Raw genomic sequence first — 24,450 nt, 5'->3', positions numbered from 1 at the left:
GCCCAGTGAGGCAAGTTGAAGAGAGGATGAGAGGGTTCTTTTGTTGTTTAATAATCACGTTTTAACTGACCAAGGCAATAAGCCACCGTAATCCATAGTGGTTCCATTCGTAATTGATATTAAGGAGGCCGCAAGGTTGCGTAGGGCTGCTCTTTTTGTGCCCAATGCAACGCAAAGAATGCTCTTAGTAGTTTAGTCTGATCGACGACCCTTCTCCCGTGCCATCTCCCGAAGTCTGGTTGCTTCGCATGGCTAACTCGGACGAGTTGTTGCACCTGAGTCGCCGGCCACCGGCCAATTAGCCGGGGTAAAAGAGACAGTTTGTGTCTGACTGGTCCAATTCAGGATCCAAGGTTCTGACCTGAGTTGACGGTCTTATTAGTCTCAATGCAAGTGCCAAGTGCCACTGACTTTGGCTCATTGGAGGCAAAATTGGTGCCAGTCTAGCGGGAGGATTTGCTTACAGGGATCGGTTCCCCAAAATACATATATACACGTATGAAAAGATATGGCACTGGGAGAACAGGGATCGGAAACCATTCCGCCTTATTTGGGGGAGCGAGTTGAACAAGGATTCCACACCTCTTTGCTGTCTCAGTTGAGATGCTTTGGCCAACTATCCCACAGCCCTACCGCCTATATTCCAAATTCCAAGAAACCTGCTCAACACATCCACTTCCGGAACTGGCCCTCCCCAGACCTTTATGCCATTAGATCGCCCAATCGACAGATGGAGATTCTTTTGTGCGGACTTCCGCTCCACCAATTGTCGCGGCCGCCGCTAAAATCTGACACGCTGACAAAAGCAGCTATCTAAAAAGAGCTATGCTGCGCCCTACCAGGCTGGCTTGCCGACCCTGTTCAAGCGGAGCCTCATAGTGAAGATCATGTTGTTTGTTAGCTCAACTTTGGTTCGTATGGTGATAGTATGGCAAACTACTGCTGTGAATTGCATCGTGCTTTGGCCATTTCTGAGGGGTCTCAACGCAAAACATTGCTTCAGAACGCCGAGGCTAGGCATCTCCATGCAGAAAAATCGACATTGATTGTGTACTATCGCCGTAGGTGTAATTTCGGTGTTAGTCCAACCTCCATCGGTCATAGGAGAGAGAAAGATGGGCAAGGCTTGTAACAATTGTTATATATATGAACTGTTTGGTTGTCTCTGTCGGAAAGACTTTTGCTTTGATTAATCTCGCCGAGTATTCCCATCTCGATAGGCCCCAGGGACTTCTGGCATCTTGATAATACAACGTTGTCTCTGAGTCTATTTTCTGCAACTAAACTATGCTGTACCCCCTGTCTTTCCTCAGAAAGCCTATCCGAGGCGTTTTCCTTCTTGGTTTGCTTATTAGTTTGTCGAGCTGTTCAACCGCGATAGAGCTCGAGTCAGGCCTCCAACGAACGCTGACGCCCATCCGCCATGCCAACACTTCCACTCTGTCCATCGCTTACTATGACTCGGGACCGAGCGATTCAAGCGCGCCGGTAGTCATCTTGGTCCACGGCTTCCCTTACTCCATCGACACCTACGTCGATGTGGTGCCAAAGCTGATGGTGCAGGGATATCGTTTGATTGTCCCGTATATGCGAGGCTACGGCACGACGACCTTCCTGTCTCCCACAACCCCACGTAGTGCAGAGCAGGCCGCCCTCGGCAAGGATATCGTCGACCTGATGGACGCTCTGCATATTGACAAGGCGATATTCGCCGGCTACGACTGGGGCACGGTGGCCGTCAACGCGGCAGCAGCCCTGTGGCCGGGTAGATGCTCCGGCATGGTGGCTGCAAATTCATACCTGATCCAGAATCGCCAGACGGCGTGGGCGATCGCGCCTCCCGCGTCCCTGGCTAACCGCTGGTACTTTTACGTCTTTCTCACACCGCAAGGATTCGGCGGCCTCGCCAATGACACGCGGGGATGGGCTGAGACGCTGTGGTCCAAGAACAGCCCACAGTGGAACTATACTCAAGCTGAGCTCGACGCTGCGGTTCCGGCGTTTCGCAACCCAGACTACGTCGAGATCGCGACCAACTTTTACCGCAACCGCCTGCTTTACGCGCCTGGAGACCCGGCCTACGCAGAGTTGGCCGAGAGGCTCGACTCGCTGCCTTCCATCCACGCCCCCTCCGTGACGCTGGATCCAGACCAAGCGCCAGTCTTTCCTGCAACCGATGGATCGTCCACGGCCCAGCACTTTGCAGGGCCTCGGGTGCATCACATTGTGCATGGGTGTGGCGAGAACATCCCCTTACAGAGCCCCCAGGTTTTTGCAGACGCGGTCATCGAGGTGGCGGCCCTGGGAAATCATCACCATTAAAAAACTGGCGACGTGTAAGAGACTACATGTATGATCCCTTCCCGGTTTTCTATTATACGTGTATAGATATATGGGGGTCTGGCAAATGCTGCGATTACAAACTTACTGCCAATAGCGGAAATGATCTTTTTAAGGGGGGTATAATTTACAATGTATATAAACCGGTCCACGGTCCCCTCTTTTCCCTTTTCCTCTCTTGCTCTTGTCAGCATGCAAGTTCCTTTTGGGGAAAACCAATTCTTACAACAAAGCAACCCATAGCTTAATATGTGGAGTAACACAAGTCCCACAGTCTAACAGGCGAGAACCCGCGCGGCTGTTGTCGTTTGTCTTGCTGGTAAGGCGAAAGCGTGCTTTTTTCGAATCCTTTTTGATTTATCGAATTCCAAAATACGAAGTCTTGGGAGCTAGTTGAGCACAACAAACACAAATAAGCTAGGCTGGTTTCTAAACGTGCATTTGTCATTGCCAAGGGGGGGCGCGCTACTGTACAACCAGCCCCCAAAAGGCCCAAGTCTTTAGATCCCGCGGAGGTTCTTGTGCTAACCACGGAGTGTTTTACGAAAGGGAGGAATAGAGTCCCATGCGGATCTAAATCTATCTAGGCGACATACATCTCGTTGTGGCAAACCCTCGCCCCCACAAGCCCTATCTCCCCTTGGTTCCCTCCTAGGCGAAACTGGCGGGACAGGGCTGAGAACATGCAATCATTAATGAATAGGAGGGAACCCAGTTCAGAAGTTGACTTGACAGAGCAAATGGAGTTGCTTGGAAACATGGCGACCGTGAAACCTGTGTTGCGGCGAAGTCACACGAAATCAAAGTTTGGCTGTCAAGCTTGTAAGCAGCGACATGTCAAGTGTGATGAGTTTCGACCAACATGGTTTGTCTTTCTTCTCTTTCCCCCTTTTTTCTATTTCAAAGCAACTTAATTTCATGCTAATGACTCGAGTTTTGTTTTTCTTTGCAGTCACAGATGCCTCTCGTCAAAGATTACATGCAAGTACCCCGACCAGACTGAGGTGGAAGACCCAGACGAAAAGGAGGCCTCAGCTCTGTGGTGGCCGGTAGACATTGAAAAATCATGCGAGCAATGGAAAGAATCAGGGGAACCACCGTTTGTATCGCTGGCACCATCTCCAAGTTGGCACAACATGGACATGAAGGACTTGAAGTACATCTACAAGATGGCTTTGGTTGCCAACATCCTCGACTTGAGCAACACAACTAACATTTGCCTATTATGGGGTGAGATGGGCGTGTAAGTGTTGAGCTTGAATAGCAACAGTCTTGATAGAGACTTTCAAGTTGATGGGCTGACTGTTTGATTAGGCTTTTCCAACTGGCAACACACTACGACTTTGTTGCACATACCTTGGCTGCTACATCGGCCCAGCGACTTGCAGTAACCACAAAGTCACACGAGGCTTCTCAGGATGCATATCAATACCGGAAACAGGCTCTTCACGGACTATATCGAGCAATGGGGTGCTTTTCCAAAGAGAATGCTGATGCAATCCTAGCCGCGTCACTAGGGTGTTCATATATAATGTCCGACCAGTAAGTAACTTGAAATTATTACCTCTGACAAGATTAATCAAACCAACGATTAATTAAACCAAACAACACTACAAAAACACAAGCCCGTGTCACATAAACCATGGATTAGCTAACCGTTACTTGCAATAGTCGCTCCCTGATGACACTAGCAGGAAACATCTCTACAGTAAGCCTCGACAAAGTCATTCTTTCTTCCACACCGCTCACAGTAGAGCAGGTGGCCACCCGGATGAAGCCTTGGCTCAAACGGTCGGCCTTTCACCAAATCTTTACATTCGAGCCAACGCACTACGAAACCGAAGAGCAAGCAGCCGCATCTCCACCCGAGACAGGAGACATGGAACATCGCTTCGCCCTCATCAAGACGCTCCTAGCCGAGGGCATCGGCTCAGTCAACGGCCTAGCTTTTTGCTTCCAGGGCGATCGCGACCTCTCAGCTGTGCTCCGTCAACTCCGAGACGTCATGCGGCTCGTCCATGAACGGCTCGGCTCCGACCTCTCCGCCGAAGACCAATACCGCCTCGTCTACCCCTTCACCGCGTGGTTCGTCAAGAACTCAGCCGCCTCCTACGTCTCCCTCAGCGCAAAGAACCCGTTCCTGCTAGTCTTCCTTTTGCACATGTACGCCGTTGTTGTCTCGCTGACAGTATCCCTGCCGCGCATCGACGTTCCGCTGTTCGCAAAGTACAGACTGCGAGCGATTCTCGAAATCTGCAACATTTTGAAAAACGAACCGGGCTTCTTGTGCCAGCGGTGTAACGGGTTTCACTCTTATGAAGAAGTCATGGCGTTTCCGTTGAATAGCGTGTCTGTGTATCAGCAGTTTGGTAGAGAGACGGGTCTTTTAGAAGCATAGCCAGCGAGCATCCTCCTCTCCTTTGATTTCTTTTCTTCATTTCTTCTTCACTTCTCCTCTCTTGTTATTGATTCCCTTTGTCGTTTTTGGAATAGCAGTTATAATGCATTCTGGATGCGCAGCGATATGCGGTTTATTTGGCATGCTTTAGCGACAAGCATGATGCTGGAATGGAATTGCGAGCGTTGCTTATCGGACACATGAAAGAGCGGAACCAACTGGGCCGACTGTGTCATATATTTCACTGTATTAGAGTCTAGACAGACATACATACCCCTGTTGGGGTTGACAAATCGAAACTTGGAAAATAATCCTTTGACTCGTTGTCATGGGCATCTCGTGAGTTGAATCACGCCGCTTCAATTGCCTTCGGCCTTACCTTGTCTAATTATAGCAAAAGTCGCTCCAGACTGTAAAGGAAGAAGAGAGAGTTAAATTAAATAATGATCAACAGTTGAAAAGGCTACGATTGGACCCACCGACAAAGACCTTTGCAGCCTTGCGGATAAATAAGCATGGGCAGACAACATCCTTGTTGAGAGTAAACGCGGCATCGTGTTGCCCCGTCTTACGGGAAGCCATAACCATAACCATAAACAAGCGGGAGATCGGGCAGATCCCCCAACTCAGCTGAAGGTCTGTAAATAGCAATTTTTAAATTAATTTGAAGGTCTAGATGGGGTGCTGATGCTAAAGATAGATGGTCCATGTTTTGTTTCTCCAGGGACCTGACTTGTTTCTCTGGGGACTTGACGATGCGACATATCGCGGAGCATACTGAATCGGCAAATAGCGTCGCCAGAGAGCAGTAATCAATCGGCCGAATCTCGTCGCACGGACACTTTGATGCCAGGCATTGAGTGCGAAATTGGAGAGAGAATTCACAAGTCAGCGTCGCTTTCATGTCTATTTTCAGATCAGGCCTAATGCAGGTCCTGTTGATGGATCTTCAGCCGCATCACGAAAGAGGCAACTGTTCGTCTTTGGCAACGGCAATGGACAAGTTTGCTCAGGATGCGATGAATGCGAGATGGAAATATCTTCAGCGATCTAGGCCATCATGCGAATATATAAAGAGGATGATGAAGCCCTCGAGTTGTTGATTCGAAGCATCCAGCATCACAACAAAGACTCATCAATACCACAGAAGCATCAACCACATCTCCCCAGCACATCATTTTACAACATATTCACCTTACAACACATACCACATACACTACAACCTACAAAATGAAGACTGCCTTTGCCGCTCTCGTTTTCTCCCTGGCATCCATCGTCAGCGCCTACCCCATCACTGGCGATGTTGTCAATTGCCGCACCGGACCCGGCACCAGCTACGCCATCAAGAAGTCCTACAAGAAGAACCAGGACATCTCCATAAGCTGTCAGACAGCGGGAACCAGCGTCAATGGCAACAGCATTTGGGATAAGACCGCCGACGGCTGCTACGTCGCCGACTACTACGTCAAGACGGGCTCCAGCGGCTACGTAACCAAGAAGTGCACTGCTTCCTCTGGCGGCGGCTCCTCGTCCTCCAGCTACTGCAAGACCATCAACACCGCCGGCGTCGATCTCATCGCCAAATGGGAGGGCTTCGTCGCCAGCCCAAAGCCCGACCCCATTGGCCTGCCCACGGTTGGTTACGGCCATCTCTGCCAGCAGAAGAACTGCAGAGAGGTCAAGTACAAGTTCCCCCTGACCAAGACCACCGCCAAGGAGCTGCTGCTGGACGACCTGCCCAAGTACACGAAGTGCCTCGCCGACTATCTCAACGACAAGCCCAAGCTCAATGCCAACCAGTGGGCGGCCCTAACCTCCTGGGTCTTCAACGTCGGCTGCGGTAACGCAAAGACATCGACTCTCGTGAAGCGCCTCAACAACGGCGAAGCTGCCAACACCGTTGCCGCAGAGGAACTTCCCAAGTGGCGCATGGCAGGAGGAAAAGTGCTGCCAGGCCTCGAGGCTCGCCGCAAGGACGAGGTCAAGCTGTTCAAGACGGCGTCATCGAAGCAGGCCTATCCAAAGTGCCAGTGAAGTAATGGTCAAGTAAGCTGAGCTGATGGGCTTGGTTACTTTACTCAGCCCTACCTGCTGAATAATTGGGATAAAATGGCCCAGGGTGGCGAAGTGTTGATTTGGGGCGATTTAGGGGACCAGGAGGTAGATGCAAGTAGATAGAAGTCACTTCTTTTTCTTTGTGTTTTGTTTCTTTATCGCGGCTTACTGGGGGATTCCTCATGCAGAAATAGACGAATTGAATTGCACTTTTTTTCAGCTTCATCATATTATCGAATCCTTCAACTGTGATATGCTTACACGTGCATATATTAGCCAAGTAAGCAGCTGCAGCTGCAATTGCAGGCCCTATCAAGACAGACAGACAGACAGACACGTCGAGCTGATGGGATTGAGCCACCACAATCTACGTGTCCCAGCAACCAGGTGAAGCCCTCGCCAAGAGCAACGCCTTGCGCACGTGTTGCCCCCATTAAGAAGAGAAAACGTCAACGTTTGGCATCACGTTACCACAAAGTGTGAATCCCATTCGTCGTTCGGCTACGGAAGGGTCGGGCGTGGCTTGCGGTAGACGAGCATCAGATCAGCCCTCTCGCCCTAGACCGCAAATGAATGGGCCCTTCGAATTTCAGGGTTCAAGGAAATCAAATGCCAATTTGAATTTGAATTGGTCGAGGCGGCTCGATCGGATGCCCTCCCGATCCAGAAAATCGGGATGGCCGTGTGCTTCGAATTGCAGGGCGATTGGTTACGTAGTGACTCCTATGCAAGAAGCCCTCAACTCAAACGTCTTGCCAAACAAACGTGCCCCCACCCTGGCTGTTTTTTTACGAGTATACGGTAAAGCCCCCCCTGGTCAGGGCTGAAGCCGGGCGGAGGAATATGATGCATTAAACTATTTAGCATTGCCCTCCTTGATACGTGTCAAACAGCTGTTTCCTCATTACTTGTGGACTTTTCAATGGCTTAGCAGCAGCCACAACAGCATCAGCTGGAGAAAACAACATACCATGAAGCTAACAAAACTGGAGAATCATGGACGCGGTTGTGATTTAGGCTCCCAAGTAAACCAGGCTCAAAATCCACAATCCGCTCCAACCAAGGCCCCTCCCGCGTGCATCCGGGCTCTCACATGATTCTTCCCTTGCCTAGGGCAAAGCGGCAAACGGGGCTCAGAGCACAAGCTTCACCTCGCTCCAAAGCTTGTTCTGCGCTCAGCTCAGCTCAGCTTTTCGTTTACTTGTTTAGCATGTGTTTACATGTGCTTTGGTAAAATCGAAGATGCCGTTTAGCAAAATGCATGCCGTTTTAGCTAAGCATTTGCATCTCCGAGGCCGGCTGCATTTGCATCTGAATAGCTTCCTTACAAGGCAATCCAGTAGATTCCAAACGGCAAAAGATCAGCGCCGCGGTGACCTGTTTCCTTTCTTCCCCCGCTCCGGTTATTCATGCTTGTTCGTGTTAGTGCTCCCTTTGTCGCTTAATGCTACGAACCTCCTGTGTCTCGGGTCTCTGTCAAAGGACTGGACGGATCGAGAGCAACTGTCTTTAGTCGGCTATACTCGCATCATCGCCGCCATTCCCCGAACCAAGGCAGCCATAGATACGACGAGGAGCGGGTGAGAATTAGTAATTCAATCCGCCCTTGGATGTGCAAAGTAGGGTGTGAAGGACTATGTGATGAGACAAATACATGCAGCTATCGGCCGTAGGCATCAACATGACCGATCTATTGTGACAACCATCCGCGACAAGACGAGTCCATCGTGAATCACTAGAGTCATGCCGTATCCGCGCCCGCGCCCGGCCGGTTGATACGGGAAGCAGACTTTTCTTTTTTTCGCGCTCATGGGGGTGTGGTATGATTGCCCTCCCCTGGTTACGGAGTGTGAAACGCAGAATTTTCTCTCATAGCAATGCCGGATCACGCACGATGTACGACTCGTGCATGACGAGAGGGACGAAAAAGAAGGAGGGCAAAACACCAAAAAGATATGAAGGAGACGGAGAAAAGCGTCAACTCTTTGCGTGTGCTTCGGTCTGCGAGGTCACCCCGGTCGCCCGTGTGACGCCGGCCGCACCCACTGGCATTCTCTCGCCTCATCCTTACGACAATGTCGACAGACTGTGGATGGAAAATTCTGGATACTCTGGAATTGTAGATGACTCTGGATGCTGGTCGTGATGGTGTGGTGGCCCCATCAAAGTCGACCGCTTCTTCTTTCTTCTTCTTCACGGGCTTTACGGCTTCACGATTCTCGATCCAGCCGGTATATCCATGGATCCAGCAAATGCCGCCTGGCCGGCACTTGGAGCGTCACATCTGGCGCATGCATCTTTCGAATGAGTCGAACCCTGTCTAGTGAGCTTGGTTGGGCACTGGTGACTCGATGCTAGTCACGCATTTCCGTGCCGTAATTAAAATCCCTGGACACCGAGCCAATCGCGACTTCGTTGACGACACCAACCCGTTTTTTTATCAATTTTTTTTTCTTCTATTCATTCTCTTTGCCATCTTCTTCGCCTTCTTCTGGCTTTTTCCTTCTGTTGGCGTAGTCCTTGCCGCTCTGGGCGAGGTTTGTAATGCGGCCGTACGAAACAAGACGGGGGGTCCAGGGATCCCGGAAAAGGGCAGGCCAAATAAGATGCAGAAATCCTCAGCGTGCAGCTCGTGTGTGTGCCTTGATGGCTTGCGATGCTAGTCAAGGGGCACAGGAACGTGAACGACGCAAATAGTCAAGTGCGGTGGGAATTGAACAAAGCCATTCTCCAGTTTGCAGAGTTTTCTTTTCCCTTTTATCTCATCCCTGGCGATGGATGACTCCTTTTTTTAGAATTTGGCAAATTCAAAATTTCTGCCAACAAAGTAGAAAACAAAACGGAGACAGCAGAGAGGGTACATGCTGCTACTCAGCGGCTACAAGCTCCATGGCGGATTACCCGTTTCCAAATCTGAGGTAGCATGACTGCCAGCCACGTATTCAAGCTTCAAGCCCAGCTTCGGCATCGACTTAACGTGACCCACTCCCTCCTGGTGAACTGAGACACGCTCTGGATCGACGTCAGGCAAGCAGGGAAAGGAAATCGGGCGTCTTGCCGAGCTTGTCATGCATCTGCTTGGTGCAACTTGGCGCCCTTTTTGGCACGAGGCGACGTCTGCGTATAAGTCGAGCGCCAGTCCCCCTCTCACCTCCTCTTTCTCGCTGCTACTCTGCTCTGCTCGTTGAGAAAAAGTGGTCTGACTGTAGAACAATCTCTCTTTGTCCTGTAGTCTCTTTGACTTATAATCTGCTCCATCCTGCTGTTGCGTGAAAGCTTCAGAGTCCTCCCTTTGTGTGTGCGCGTGAGCCAAAACAATAACCACAATTGCTGCTCGCACGCCCCCGGAAACAACAAAGAGCCCGCTGATCCGATCCGCCATCTCCGGCATACAATGCGCCGCTGCTCTTCTTCTTCATCAATCAGCTCTCAGTGGTCCTCTATAAGCGACGACCTTGAAATCGGCCAGCTCAACTCTATCATCCACATCAACAGCATCACCACCGCCGCCACCACCGTTACCGCTAGCAACTCTTCTGTGGTATCTTCATCTGCCTCTGTTGCACCCTCAATTATGCATTCAGTCCACACAATGTCTGAGCGCCGCCCTTCCACCCCCCAGTATGAGCGCAGTCGCCAGGGAAGCACATGCTCCGTACTGAGCTGCGGCGGCATGAGCCCTGATGCGACCAAGGAGCTGTGGAAGACCATGTTGGAGCTCCAAGAGCGATATGGATGCTACACCTCAGCCAGAATGGATATGGCCGTTGGAGCGGGAGACATGGCCCTCTCTCTTATGCGTAAGCTTTTGCCCTTAAAAGACCCGCTGACGCAAAGAAAGACGGAAGTGCTGACATGACAAAATACAGCAAATCCATTTATTCTCGATACGCTAAACGACTCTGTCGTCGATCTGCCCGACGAGGGCTGGGAGATGCTCAATCGCTGTCTCCGACAGCCCAGGCATTAAATCCTTGGCCTGATACGACCTGACACTCTTACAAACTACTACCACCCGCAATTGTTATGTCTTCGAATGAAGCGCGGTAGATGAGGACGATATGATGGGTATACTTTTTCAGAAAGGCGTTTTTCTTGGACTGGACACAAAATTTCGGCGAAGCGCTTTGGGTTTTACATTTCATTTCATTTCATCTCATCTCATTGTCTCACGGCAAATTTTCCATTTTGCTTTATCTTCTTCTTCTTTTTTATTTTATTTTCTCAAGATACCCTGTCCTCATTTACATGTAATGTGTAACGCAACACAGATTGATGCCCATGTCAATTTACATGTATACTATGCATCAAAGCACAAACCATTTTACAAATACAATACTAAAATGACACAAAATATCATTCCGCGGTGCCTAGTCAGACGATCATACATTGATGCCATGTTACAGTGCATATGCTATCATATAAAAAAGGTCACGCTGGTCAGCCCATCGCGTGCTCGTCCATTACAGCGTCTCATCCAGCAGTGCGTGGGTTGCATTACCCATGGCCCTTGTCTGGATCTTCATGCTATCTAGCACCCTTGACTTGACCTTATCATCCTCGATATCCATCCCTACCAATATGCCATGCGTTGATCTAAACTCGTATGCCTTCAGAATGCCCCACATTCTGTGTATCTCATCCGCGGGCAGAGGGATGCTGTTCGGGAAACTCCATAGGAATGAAAATGAGTTCAAGCCAGGCGGCTTCTCTCGCTTCTCTCCTAGGGCGTCTACTTCCCATTTCCCAATACCTGCCGGTGTCGCCATCAACGTGTCTGCAGTGAAGAGCCGCCCATCAAATAGTAGCACCATGGACCCCGGGAAATGTCCGCCCAGCTTGATAGCCTTGACTCCAGGTAGAATGTCCGTTTCGATTTCGGTGAGGGGCTTGCGGTGAGCTGACGGTGTAGTCGTCCAGCGCAAGTCTTCGGATGAAGTATATACAGGACATTGAAACGCTCTCGCCCACTGGATATGCGTGCTGTAGAAGTGAGGGTGACTGATAACAATGGCCTTGAGTCCCCCAAGCTTCTTGATCTTATCAATCGTCTCTGTGTCTAGATACGAGATACAGTCCCAGAGGATGTTGCCTTGCGGAGTGCGGATCAAGATGGCCCGCTGCCCAATTGCAAAGCGCGGCACCGTGTGAATGGAAGTGACTCGGTCGTCATGCTTGTAGGGTTCAAACTCATTCACATGTCCCGAGGCGCGAATATCGGCCATAGTGGTGAAGGACTGACCCGTAGGAGGGACATACTGGCGAGGATCATCACAGACATAGCACGTCTTGACAGCATTGCGGTCGGCAGTCGGAAATTGCGTGCCACAAGTGTTGCATATCAACCACGAGGAGGAAACGGCCTCCTCATAAGGCTCTGGAGTGAAATCCATAATGCCGGGCTGCTAGTGGCGATGAAGTCGAAGTTCGACATTTGGGGATCTCCGGAAGCTGAGCTTGTTCATGTTATTTATAGGGCGCGCGGGGTTGGAGAATAGACTTTGCGCGGCTTTTTGATGAAACTACAGCCGATGCTTCCCGGAAACCGAGGCGATTTTGTATAACGATGAGGTCTATTTTGTTTTTCTCTCTGTCTCAGATGGGATTTGTTTGTTGTCGTTGCCAAGCCGGGACAAATGATGGCGCCGTATTACTGCCCGCCAACAGTCAGAACTCTGTGCCTTGGGGAATTGAGCTGGTGCTTTCTATTCGATAGCTGTGCATGTATATAAAACAAATTATTGAAAAATCGTAGAACCATAGCTGTAACCCTAATAAGCTTGAAATGTTCCGTCAGGTTGTGTTCAATGTTTGTTTTCGTCTGTCCAACGGCACGATAATTCAATACAGTTTCACAGAGTGCGATGACATCATCCCTCAATTCACGGGTGGTCAGACGTCATGCAGAGACACCAAACGGCGCAGATCTAGATGATAAGAGGAACATCACAGTCATAGCTAGTTTAGTTCATGATGACTATATATAAGTAGCTTTTCGGGATGATGAAACTGGCAGCTGTCTGTCGATTACTGCGGCAATGGCGCGTACTAGATGCGCCGATCACGGTGTCTACAGAGATGTCACTATGTGAACCTCCATAGACAGACATAGAGGACGAGGTAGAGTGTCAGCGGTTTCACAAAAATGGTATATATTAACATTTCATTACACAAATTCGTGTTTCAATTGAATTGACCGAATGGTCTTCTTTGATGAGTGCCCGTGTAGACAAGTCCGTCCATATTCATGCATACGTGCTTGACCCCCATCTCAACGGACGAGATTTCGGAGCTCGTCGTATTCCCAATTCACAACACGACCATCACATCAGTCTCTCCTATTTCTCATTCTGTCAGAAATTACCAGTAAAGTGTTTTTACATCCGTAAAATCCGCATCTCCGTGAAACAAGCACCTAGACCACCGAGATATTTACACGAAGTAGACCCCCCTTCGTCGGCAATTTTCTTTGGTGTATGTAACCAATCCTTCTGTGCAACCCCATTAATTGACCAATCGGCATTAACACATTGATGATCTACGAACTAATTACCAATTTAGATTGAAAGAGGCTGGTTTTCAATGCGTTCGGACAGATCGTCCTTCGTCCGCGGACCAAAAGTATTGGATGTTACGACTCCACACTTGACATTTCCTTCACAGTGCTACGCTAAATCCTCAACTCTACGGACTAATCGTCCGTGATCCATGATGGCAGAATTGGAGATACCGGGAACATAACGTTGACATCAACAGCAACTCCGAGGTTCATATCATGTAGAATAGTATCTCTGTAGAATAATCATGTAGAATAGTAAGGATATCAAGACCATAAAATGCTTCCATCTCCCGTAGTCTCATCTTTCATAATACCCCCAAACGAGTAGCACAATCCACTCAAGAACCATCTCAATCCCATATTCCACATATAAAACTCCCACTTCAACAAGAATAATGCCTCAAACAGTCTTCCTCGTCACCGGTACCACCTCTGGCATCGGTGCCTCCTTGGTCAACCACATCATCTCCCGCGGCGACAAAGTCATCGCCTCTGGCAGAAGTGTGGAAAAGAAACTCGGTCACCTCAAGTCCGAAAACGTGGCTCTTCTGGAACTCGATGTTGCAGCTGGGAAGTCCGTCGTGGAAGCGCAGGTGAAGAAGGCGTGGGAGATTTTCGGACACATTGATGTTTTGATCAACAATGCTGGCATGTCTGCTATGAAGACTATTGAAGATGCCGAGTAAGTATTGCTTATACTCCTTTCTCTACAACGTCAGACCCACGATAGGTAGTTCTAATCACAACTTCTGAATAGCGACGACTACATCAACACCATGTTCCAAGTCAACGTCTTCGGCCAGTTGCACATGTCTCAAGCCATCCTACCCTTCTTCCGCGCCCAAGGCCACGGCATCATCTCATTTACTTCCTCCGGCTGTGCCTGGGGAGCACTCCCCTTCCTGGGTCACTACTGCATGACAAAGGCAGCATTGAGCTCCTTCGCCGAGAGTCTGCATAAGGAAGTATCTCACATGGGCATCAAGTGCGTTGCATTTGACATTGGTGGCTTTCCAACTCGTCTGGCTCAGCCTCGCGAGGGCGAAGACGCCGCCGGCGCCGCAGTGAATCCAAACGACGTGGCTATCCCTGAGGCTCCCGTTTCTGAGCCCTATGCGGGAATTTTTGGGGAGTATCTCAACCTGTTCATGCCTGATCACTCGTGGGTTATCCCCGGCGACCCCGACAAGGCGGCATCCGCCATGGTGCAAGTTATTCAGCGTGAAGGACCTGCAGCGGGCCGGCCCTGGGCAGTCCGTGTCGTTTTGGGGTCGGATAGCTTAGTTTATGCGACAAAAAGACGTACGGAGGAGATTCAGCTCTTGCAGAAATGGAAGGATGTGAGCGCAAGCACCGACGCGAGGAAGTTTGTGCTTAAGCCCGAGTATGAGAAGTACATTGCCGTCGCTGGAGTTGAAGAGTAAGATGTCAATTCCTAGATGTAGAATTCTTATAGCTTCTTGTACTTGCTCAGCTTAAATGTCAAATCTAATATTTACTGCGCCAAAGCCGCCTCAAGCTCTTCCGCAAAGCCCTTCTCCCACGCCTCCTCTCCAATCTCCGGCTTCCATCCCAACACTTCCCTCGTCAACTCCGCATTTGTACAAGACCTCGATGCAAATCCTAGTTCCAAGTACTGCTCAACCGCACCAGGCGTATCTCTCGCCAAATCTTCCAGCGCAATCGCCCGCGGCTCGGCCTCCAAGACGCCAACCGCAAAGCCAGCCCTGGCGATGCCTTCTGCGACCTGCTTCCACGAGTGGCGTCCACTACCGCCAAAGTAAATGCCTTTTCTTCCAAAAGGCACGTCTGCCTTTGCAAAGAGTTTCTCCAATAGTAGCTCGTAAATCTTTGTGGTATCGTCGATGTGAATGTGATCCCACACGCCAGCTCCCTCGCCAATGTACTCTGCGTAGCCCTTCTTCAAAGCCCGTCGGGACAAGAAGGGAACTTGAACTGAACGCTTGTTGAACGGACCTGAGCCGATACCGTAGATTGTCGGCGCCATGAGGATGTATGTCGGCACGTTGAGTTCTTCTCCTGCAGCAACGACGGCAACATCACATGCTCGCTGAGGATACGAGTCGTGAGCTTCGCGTTTCAGTTCGTAGGCGTGAATATCTTGAGTCTTGTCGTTGAACTCGAACGGGGCATCTTCTTCGGTGTAGATTTTGCTAACAGGACGATTGCCGACACTAGATGTACCAGATGTCTACAACAATAAGTCAGTATTTACGGCATACTAGGACAGCATGTCATCGTCACTTACGTGAATAAACCAAACTGATTCGCCAGTCTTGTTTCTTCTTTCTGCCAATCCCTCAATCAACGCCCTCGCGCCCAGGGCTCTGAACGCACTGGCCGAGTTGATGACAATGTCATGCTCGGACGCCGCCTTCTTCAAAAGGTCTACCTGGTCGAGATTCTCGAACATGACTGGCGTCATGCCAATGGACTTGAAATACTCTGCATGTTCAGGTTTTCGCACCAACACAGTATATGATAGATTTTTGATATCGGGATGGGTTGATTTGAGGAGCCGAGTGAGGATAGAGCCACCGCTGGTTCTGTGTTAGCCCGAAGTTCTTCAATTGAGCATCACTTGATTAGACTTACATGTAGCCAGTTGCGCCGGTGACGAGTACCTTTGTCGGAGCCATTGTTTCTTCCTTAAAGTTAAATTTGAAGATGTCTTTAATCAAGCGTAATTTGTAAGTGCCGATTAGAGCAAACAAACCAGTTCCACAGCCTGCATTTATAACAAAGAGCTACACCACGTAAATGCTAGTAAGACAACAAGTTTCCAACGCAACTCGTCACCAATTACTAATTCGCCAACCTCTTCATCCCCATCACCCAGCAACTCTCTCCTCTCATCAGACTCAGCTACCCAATTGGAAATAATGTCCAAAAACAGGTGCGGCCATACTTTCTCACCACGGCTGCCGCAGTGGAGCTGTCCGTTCCGATTAGCTTTGGCTGGGTCCACATGAAAAGACGGGAACGGCAGATCCAAAAGACTCTCGAACCAATCGAACATCTTGTTAGAGAGCCCATGCTAAGGTACTTGCGTACCAAGTGCGGCCAAAGTGCGGCCAAAGTTGCTTCAGTCCAGCTTTTCAAGGGTTGGGACATCCAGTTTTGATCAGGTTTTCTGGAACTTTGGAGTTGTTGAGTCCCAATTAATAACAACACGAACTGGAATGTATTATTAAAGCACAATATCATTACAAATTTTACTGTCTATTAGAGAAATAATTGCGTCAACACGCTTCCCACATTTGATGCCCCATCGCAATCAATCGGTTAAACAGCTCATCGCGCATTGTGATGGCCGTCAAGTGATGCTCAGTTCCGTCTTTAGTTCTCACAACCAATCCATCCACAACTTCTCTCTCCATAGCCCATCCAACAAGAATTTTGGTCTTCCACCCCAAGCCTCCAACTTTTTTCAGCTGGCCAATGTCTTCAATAGCCACTGTCCACGCTGGATTTACGTCCTCAATATCCGAGGTCCAACTCAACGCGGGACTCGTGGCGGTGGCCGTGATGTATGCATGGCCCTTTTTACCACGGCACCGGGCAGGGAAACAGATTGGACCCGACATTGAATCAGCGTCGGAAGGTTTATTCACGACACCAAGGCGATTTCGTGCGTGATAAGCGCCAGCAGCAGCTTTGGCTTTGTCGGCAGCGAGAGCCGTATGCACGCCACCCTTGGCGGTGCCTTTGAGCATATTGAGGATCCGATGTGACCGTTTAGGCTTTCGCTGCTGGCCGTCGTCTTTGACGTCTGATGCGTGATCTAAATCAGGTTGAAGTGCTTCCCTCGCTTCCTCTTCGGTGACACCTAAAACTCGTTAGTATGTAGTTAACAAAGTAGGAGTGCGCAAACCAAGTACATGTACCTAGATTGTCGACCTGCTGTGCAGCTTCAGGATCAATCTTGGGAGGTGGTGGCGCATCAGATGATGGAGGCGGAGGAATTGGCGTCTTGTTCTTCTCGCCGATGCGCAGCAGCGTGACTACAAGTTGTGCATTGGTTGGAATGCCTCGTAAGATGGTGTTTCGCAGCTCAATGAATTTCTCCCAGCGCGGGTATGTCCTGTTGGCAAACTGCAGGGCTGGTGTGATGATTGGATCGCCAAAGAGGACAAATCCAACGCCAAACCCAAGACCCTTGAGCAGCATATACGAAGAAACCCAAAAGGAAAGAAACAGTGGAGGCAAAAGACAGGCAGACAGCGTCAATCTCGGCTGCTCGACGGGGAACGGTGGTGTCGGGCTGAGGGCATTGCCAAAGCGCTCCCAAGTATCGACCAATTCCGAAATGAGGTGCATGACAGGCCCAGTCTTGGTCCAGACGATGTTGGAAACGGGCTTCTTTGTCCTGTCATGCTCTACAGAGGTTTCTTTTCCGTCTGTCGCGTCCTTGGCGGCCGAAATGTCCGATGTTATGTTTGTTGGATCGGGGGCAGTGTTATCGTCGTATGGATCACCTTGCGGGTGCTTCCCAGCGCTCGTACTTATGACAACCTAGAGAAGAAGAAGAAAGATGTTAGCAACAATTCTTTTATTGACGCCGCAAAGGGGGCACGGGATCTTACGCCTGCACATACCGACGCGATGCTGTTGACGAAACTGTGTGCTTCTTGCTCAACACCCTCGCCTTCGTGTTTCTCCGGCGCACCAGTGATGGATGTATCAGAAGCAAGGACACCAGAAGGCGGTTTCTGTACGCCTCCCGTCTTTGAGTCGACGATGGACGGTGGTGCTGGAGGAAAGCAGATTGTCCTCGCGGGGGGATAGGCAATCAAGACGATGAGAAACATGATGATGGCCGGTATCAGCAGGTCAAACAGCCACGCAAAGCCGTACACGGCCAAGAATGCTGCTGTTCTCTTCGTCTCTCTCCACGAGCGGAGGCGTACAATGTGTTTCCAAAGAGAAACGATAGATACTACCACCGTCATGTATAAGCGCTCCAACTGCGCGCGCAGCTTGTCTGGAGAGAAGGCATCGTCATCCGCAACATTCATATCCAGGTCAGCCAGCGGAACGGTGTCGATGCTCTTGACCTCAAAGACCTGCTTGTTGAAGCGTCTAATCAAGATCCAGAGCTCTTCGTTTCTCATTCCGCCGACCACTGGCTGCGGGACGCATTGTGCCTTTTCTTTCCAGCCGATATTCTTCACCTCGATCTCGTCGTGGTCAATCTGGCTGGCGCCTTTGTTTTCGACCTCGGTCTGGATGCTTTCCTCGGCGAGGGCATGGCTGGCAGTTGGAACTTGTTCATCGTAGCTTTCGATTATTTCGGGCTCGCTGCCGAGTCCAACAGAGGACGGGTTGCTGCTTTGGTCTGGAGCGTCCATTTCGAACTGGAGGAACGTCCCATGTGTGTTAAGAGTCTATCGCTAACGCAAAATGATGCACTTTGAAGAATATTCTCTCACCTATAAAGAAAAGATGCCATCATGGCAGCCATATACTCGTATCTGGTATCCATTTTCAGCTGGGCCTTGATCTTGCCGCCGACGTCAGAATCATTGCTTGGAGCTGGATCGCAGCGTTGACGTCACTGACTCTGGTCCAGGTTAGGCGGAATTGGCGATGATCGGCGTCTTTTTTCCTCCTACACAGCCGGAATGAATCGCGATGAAGCCGTGCAGAGGGGGAATAGAGTCGAAGACAATAAAATGATAGAAAGATGAAGGAATAGATAAAGGAACAGATAAAAGAATAGCTGCCAGCTTCAGATTGATTACTTTGCCAGATGGAGTTGATGGAGCTATTGCTTCTGCTTACCGTCGCAAGGGAAGTGGAGGATTGCGGGCGGATAGCACATGGGTGCCACCAACGCTCATGGCGCAAAACTACTACAAACTAACCTCCAAGTTTGAAATAGTTGGCTTTAATTAAGAAAGAATTCCATCCAAATTTTCTAACATCCTCCTCCGTGTCCCTCTGGTGATCTCAGATACTTCTAGTGCTCTTGGGCTGGTGCCCTCGGTCCTGGTGTACCAATTAGGAGCCATTGGAGCCAAAAATTCGATGGTCACTACTTTACATGAATGATACGCTTCTCTTTGGCAAATTACTGTTGAATTCTTCTTCATTTTGTTATATATCTTGAGGCAAAAGCTTGTATTAGCTAGACTACGTCCTCTTCAGAAGTAATACAGGGTAACAAAACCGCGATCCAAAATCGCATCCTGGAGGGGTCCTACAACGGAAATTATCTACATGCGATCGTATTAACAAAGTAAAAATACTCACGAATATGACGCCAAAATCACCCACACAAGCTATCAGAAAAAAAAAAGAGAAAGAGAGAGAGAGTCGACCAATGATCAGCATACAGAGACAGATTATCCGCACATACCCACCATGTTAAGCTCATCTAGAATGGTGCTCTTGTCCTCCTCATGTATGCACATACTCGTCTTCATTTTGCGGTCCCTTTTATTTTTCAACCCGCTTTACCCAATAATCGATAGAGCAGCGGCTGATAAGTGTGGTGGACAAATGTCAGACACAACAAGGGTCGACGCGTGAACAACTCACCTCGCATAAACCTATGAGGCTTCACCGAGTAAGAGGCGCCCAAGCTGGCCCCCAAAATAACGTATAGGTACTCGTACTTTGATGCAGTCGCGCCAGCAATACTCGTACCGCGGATCCACGCGTAGAGCCTTGTCTACCCGATGTCATTCTTTCGGTAAGACCTGGTGTTTCGCCCACGGCTCAGTTCCCCGCATTCAGGGCATCACCAGATCGCCAAGGGAGATTCTGGGATTCCAGTCTTGGCGATAGCCCGCGACAAGTCTGAATAGTGTTACGTTATGTTATGTGGGTTTGTTGGTTCACCAAAGAGTAATGATTGCCGGGATTCTAGACTCTTTGTGGACACGGGCGATCTAAATGGTCTCGCGATCCTGATAGATCTTGTCTCTCACTGCGATCGGACGCCGTAAAATTAATCGCCGGATCCAGGAAATCGGTTAAGGTGAAACAAGCTTCACGGTTGCTAAGATGACACACTCCCAAGAGGACGGTAAACGATGATAGCGAAGCAACGACGATAGCGAAGTAGCGAAGCAGCGAAGTAGCGAAGGCGAGAGTAACAAAAAATGGTAGAGTCTGAGGTTACAATTAAGCTACAATTAGACGCCTTGCTGGTTTAGGAATAGGACTGCAGAGGAGAGGCTGGGCTTTGGATGCGAATAAAATACGAGAGCTTCGTTGGGCAGCATTGGCCGGTGAAGCGAATAGTGGCTATGGGCTGAATCCCTATGCGGTGCAGCTCCTCTTGACAAGATGCTTCAGTTTATACGTTTATACTACATGGTACTAATATTTTATGAACATCGTATGTACACCTATAAAATGGTAATAACTGCAGCACTCTGTAATGTGACATCTGCTCTGAAGCTCTTCCGTCTCCCCGTTCATCCCTCGCATCAGATGCACACCGACAAGATGCTTCTGCTTGCTAAACTTCAAACCAAAGGGACCCAAGACATTTTCTCTGTAAATTAATGCCGCAATTTAGTGGAAGAAGCAAAAATTGATACAAACTCCAAAAAACGCAGATCGTAAACCCTTGTTCTTCGGGCCGTGGACCCTGATTTTACAAGGGGCATAAAGCTTGTGTGCTTTCTCCCGCCAAAACGTGCTCTTGCACCTGGAGTTCTGGTCAAATAAAATCTTCAATTCAATTTCATTATAGATGGCCAAGAGGGAAAAAAAATCTGTATTCATCAAGCTCAATTACGCAAGAGTCGCTCAATATTTGCTTGGGCAGTAGCACCGCTGTACCGCGGTGCTGTATAAATAAAGCCTGGTGCGGAAAGAAAGCATCATGTGTGCACATGGTTTACCCATACAAGTGAAACATAAAAAATTAAAATAAAAAGAAGGGAAAAAAGAAAGAATAGCACCTCAGTGCGGTGTAAAAGATGTATCGTCTGTTGCTCGTTAAACCAAGCCGGGAAGCAATCCACGACATGAATCACGCCAATCGAATCGCATATGTTGTCTGATGTAGCGGTTCGTCCAAAAGTAGAAAAGTTATGGCCAAGCTAATACTTTGTGCTGTCATGGTAATTTGGTTGATGATAATATTAACGGAGAGGCGGCTTCCACTCTGCGCACTCCCCTCTCAAGGAATTGCTACGTACTCGTAAGGATCTACGAAATTTAATGACGTCTGATTAAATTCCTGCTATTATTTTATCATTTTATTATTTTTATTTTTATTTTTATTTTCAACTTAAATTGTAGGAGTGTGTGGATCTATCACATATCATACAAGGCCTCTTTTCAGCTAACAAGATGTCTTGTACGCATGCACCGCCAGATCTCTTCAATCTTGAGACAATTTTCCAGGTCTCATCGGTTCTGGGACCACTAGTACACGTTCTAGGATATTAAATCAATCTATTTAAGCATGGCTGCCCTGGCGTGGCTTTCCTTTTTGCATCACAATCTCAGACATGAAATTTGGACGCCGTTGATTGGTCATTTGTACTCCCGCCGTCGAGAGGCGCCGCTTTATGGGGTGCGTACTCTCGCCGTCAATAATTGAAGTTGATTCGAGTTCACAATGGGTTGTTCGAGCTCTGAGACAGTTGGAAAAGTCTTTAGAAAGGATGGGAATCGAGGATGAGATCGAGGATGGTTTTGCTACGATTAAGGAGAAAGCTTTGATTTGCAATGCAGTGGATCAAGAAGAAATCTCAACTACAAGATTATTACCCGTTCAGTAGAATGCCTGGGATACCCGAGTCGTTCGCGGAGTATCTCAAAAATAATCCGAATAAAAAACGTATTCCTGCCATTGAGAAGCATAATCTGGTCAGGTGGCTCAGTGATCCCAGCGTCAAGCCCACCTGTCAGAAGGATTACAGCCGACGCAACTACGCTCACAAGACCTACCGATGGGACGCAAATCGTCAGCAACTCCTGGCCAAGGCACGAAATGGCAAGGAGAGTGACAGGATTGTCGTTACAGTGGATGAAATTCTCCGAACTGTGGAGTCAGTACACATCAAAGACCACCTGGGGTGGGATGCAACATGGAGACGAGTCAGCAAGAAATACTGCGGCATCGTTCGACAAGACGTTATCTGGCTCATCGTGAGATGTGGCATGTGCAAGGTAGACCCTCGCAAAAAATCAAAGAGCAGCCATGCGAATCAGGCCCCGGCCACGGCCACTGCCACGGCCACGACCACAGCTCCTCCTGTTCTGCCACCCACGGTTGCACCCCCTGAAGATGGGCTTGAATTCAACTTCAATGATCTCTCCCTTCAGATGCAAGATTACCCAAACATCTTCCAGGACGTCACTGTGGACGCCTACGAGAACCCCTATCTGGGTGTCTTCCCAGACGACTATCCAGACATCTTCGAAGAGGGTTTGATGGATATCTACCCAGAAATATCTCCGGATGGCTTTCAAGTATCCCAAGGTGGCTTCCAGGATCCATTTCAGCAAGAATTCCAGGATGATGCGTGGCAGGGGGACCTGACGAACATCGATCCCTCTCTGCTCATGTTCGACCCGATGCTCTTCCCCAACTATTCGCAGGGTGAGTCCTCGGGCACCAACAACTACACTTACGGTGATGGCAACGATCCCGGCCAATAAGCCGTGGGACACGATTCCAGGGCTGCCACGATACAAAATGGTGTGCCACAAGGGCCACAATGGTGTTAGGGAGGAGGAGAAGGATGCTTTCTGCATCAGTACCGGGGGTTGCAGCTCTGGAGAGCTTTGAATGGTTCGATGCACAATCAAACCTCATGTTTGGTTGATTTGGTGTGGAATCTAAGAAAATTTGTGTGCCTATTTTCCCTTTGTTCAGGATATTAGTTTAACTAGGATGTCAGATTGTCACTCAATTGATTTTCGTTTTTATGATATTCACCTGCTCCTCTCAAAGACCTTGATGAAGATGGAGACTCTGTGATTAGGGTTGCTGCCCAACCTGGTGACATTTCTGTCTTGGTGAAGACAAGGCAGACTCGTGAAGAGTCAATGACTCAATCCACAAAAACTGGCAGTCAGGCCTGCAGAATGAACATTGTCAAGTTAGCCAGGGAGGGAGGGAGTATCCGTACTTATACCTTGCCCACAGACAAACTATTGGCAACTGGACAAGGGTGAAGATCCATGGATGGCAGGATGGTGACCATATTCTGGGGGTGGCCCCGTTTTGAGCAACTTGATGAGCGGCGTACGCGCGTAGACGATAAAGTCAACAGCGGTATGTGAGACTTCTCAGATGATTAATAGATGACAGAGAAAGATAACTGAAATGTGGCAGGTAATCTAAATAGTAAAAAAGCAGGGGGTAGTTTGCCAAGCCCTCTGGACTCTGATGGATATCAAGAGGAGATGCTGAAGAAGAGAGTTCTCAACATCCTCCTGGGGGGGATGAGGCCATTTTATATCCCTCCCCCCTCTAGGATTCCCATCCTTGAGCCATGTGTGTCAGGGGTGGGCACATTATTACAGCCATGACACGTATCATGCTTCACCTCTGGATATCCATTGGTGACCCTTGGAATAGTTACACAGAAGCTAAGCCATGTGTAACTTGATATCTTACGAGAACGCGTCGTCTTAGGCCTATAAGGGTTGCCCACCAGTCACCCCTTGTTGCGGAATTCATATGAAAGAAGTTTAGGCAAAGCAATTTGCGGACAGGTTCCGGAGACACAGGCTTGCTGCTTTGGGAAGATATATGTTATATCAGAGACTGAGGGATTTGGGTTCTTCTTGCCTCCCTTGTGTCACCAAAGGCTGAGAGGTACCAAGAAGGCCTAAGAAAGTATGAGGCAGTGCCCATTGCATCATTGAGGTCATATACCCCCTGATAGTCGGTCATCTGAAGTTGAAAGTTGTGGCATTTCTTTGGTTTCTATTGGTCAGGATGCACCGGAGGTACCTCCGGACCCAGCAGAGTCCTTGCTGCAGATTGTCTTCAGCCAAGACCAAGGGCAGCCAGAAGTACTACCGTTTTGCCACTAGCTTGGAGAAGCTGAATGGATGAAATGGCTCGTGACTGTCTGCTGCTTGAGGAAAGTGGGTT

The 24,450-nt window shown here is 49.2% G+C and overlaps 9 protein-coding genes across 9 annotated transcripts; 6 read left to right on the top strand and 3 right to left on the bottom strand.

Moving 5' to 3' along the window:
* Window positions 1–1,287: 1,287 nt before the first annotated feature.
* Window positions 1,288–2,322, top strand: T069G_04596 (alpha/beta hydrolase fold domain-containing protein; the record flags this gene model as incomplete). Its single annotated transcript, XM_056171806.1, has 1 exon — window positions 1,288–2,322. One exon carries the CDS (start codon window positions 1,288–1,290, stop codon window positions 2,320–2,322), a length of 1,035 nt encoding a protein of 344 aa, XP_056028664.1.
* A 758-nt stretch (window positions 2,323–3,080) lies between these two features.
* Window positions 3,081–4,738, top strand: T069G_04595 (fungal zn(2)-Cys(6) binuclear cluster domain-containing protein; the record flags this gene model as incomplete). The annotated part of the gene is made up of 5 exons (XM_056171805.1): window positions 3,081–3,205; window positions 3,293–3,583; window positions 3,655–3,882; window positions 4,012–4,048; window positions 4,100–4,738. The coding sequence occupies 5 exons, from the start codon at window positions 3,081–3,083 to the stop codon at window positions 4,736–4,738; spliced, it is 1,320 nt and encodes a 439-aa protein (XP_056028663.1).
* A 1,230-nt stretch (window positions 4,739–5,968) lies between these two features.
* T069G_04594 (phage lysozyme domain-containing protein) lies at window positions 5,969–6,772 on the top strand (the record flags this gene model as incomplete). Its single annotated transcript, XM_056171804.1, has 1 exon — window positions 5,969–6,772. One exon carries the CDS (start codon window positions 5,969–5,971, stop codon window positions 6,770–6,772), a length of 804 nt encoding a protein of 267 aa, XP_056028662.1.
* A 3,415-nt stretch (window positions 6,773–10,187) lies between these two features.
* T069G_04593 (uncharacterized protein) lies at window positions 10,188–10,763 on the top strand (the record flags this gene model as incomplete). Its single annotated transcript, XM_056171803.1, has 2 exons — window positions 10,188–10,593; window positions 10,663–10,763. 2 exons carry the CDS (start codon window positions 10,188–10,190, stop codon window positions 10,761–10,763), a joined length of 507 nt encoding a protein of 168 aa, XP_056028661.1.
* A 493-nt stretch (window positions 10,764–11,256) lies between these two features.
* T069G_04592 (uncharacterized protein) lies at window positions 11,257–12,186 on the bottom strand (the record flags this gene model as incomplete). Its single annotated transcript, XM_056171802.1, has 1 exon — window positions 11,257–12,186. One exon carries the CDS (start codon window positions 12,184–12,186, stop codon window positions 11,257–11,259), a length of 930 nt encoding a protein of 309 aa, XP_056028660.1.
* A 1,561-nt stretch (window positions 12,187–13,747) lies between these two features.
* T069G_04591 (short chain dehydrogenase domain-containing protein) lies at window positions 13,748–14,776 on the top strand (the record flags this gene model as incomplete). Its single annotated transcript, XM_056171801.1, has 2 exons — window positions 13,748–14,034; window positions 14,110–14,776. The coding sequence occupies 2 exons, from the start codon at window positions 13,748–13,750 to the stop codon at window positions 14,774–14,776; spliced, it is 954 nt and encodes a 317-aa protein (XP_056028659.1).
* Window positions 14,777–14,847: 71 nt separating this feature from the next.
* Window positions 14,848–16,012, bottom strand: T069G_04590 (NAD dependent epimerase/dehydratase family domain-containing protein; the record flags this gene model as incomplete). The annotated part of the gene is made up of 3 exons (XM_056171800.1): window positions 14,848–15,564; window positions 15,622–15,919; window positions 15,969–16,012. The coding sequence occupies 3 exons, from the start codon at window positions 16,010–16,012 to the stop codon at window positions 14,848–14,850; spliced, it is 1,059 nt and encodes a 352-aa protein (XP_056028658.1).
* A 603-nt stretch (window positions 16,013–16,615) lies between these two features.
* T069G_04589 (uncharacterized protein) lies at window positions 16,616–18,724 on the bottom strand (the record flags this gene model as incomplete). Its single annotated transcript, XM_056171799.1, has 3 exons — window positions 16,616–17,202; window positions 17,261–17,888; window positions 17,972–18,724. 3 exons carry the CDS (start codon window positions 18,722–18,724, stop codon window positions 16,616–16,618), a joined length of 1,968 nt encoding a protein of 655 aa, XP_056028657.1.
* Window positions 18,725–22,067: 3,343 nt separating this feature from the next.
* On the top strand, window positions 22,068–23,003 carry T069G_04588 (uncharacterized protein; the record flags this gene model as incomplete). The annotated part of the gene is made up of 1 exon (XM_056171798.1): window positions 22,068–23,003. The coding sequence occupies one exon, from the start codon at window positions 22,068–22,070 to the stop codon at window positions 23,001–23,003; it is 936 nt and encodes a 311-aa protein (XP_056028656.1).
* Window positions 23,004–24,450: the final 1,447 nt, after the last annotated feature.

The sequence above is a fragment of the Trichoderma breve genome, chromosome 3 (assembly GCF_028502605.1).
Source record: "Trichoderma breve strain T069 chromosome 3, whole genome shotgun sequence".
Taxonomy (NCBI): Eukaryota; Fungi; Ascomycota; class Sordariomycetes; order Hypocreales; family Hypocreaceae; genus Trichoderma; species Trichoderma breve.
The sequence above is the reverse complement of the archived record's forward strand: the minus strand, read 5'-3'. Positions and strand labels throughout refer to the sequence as shown.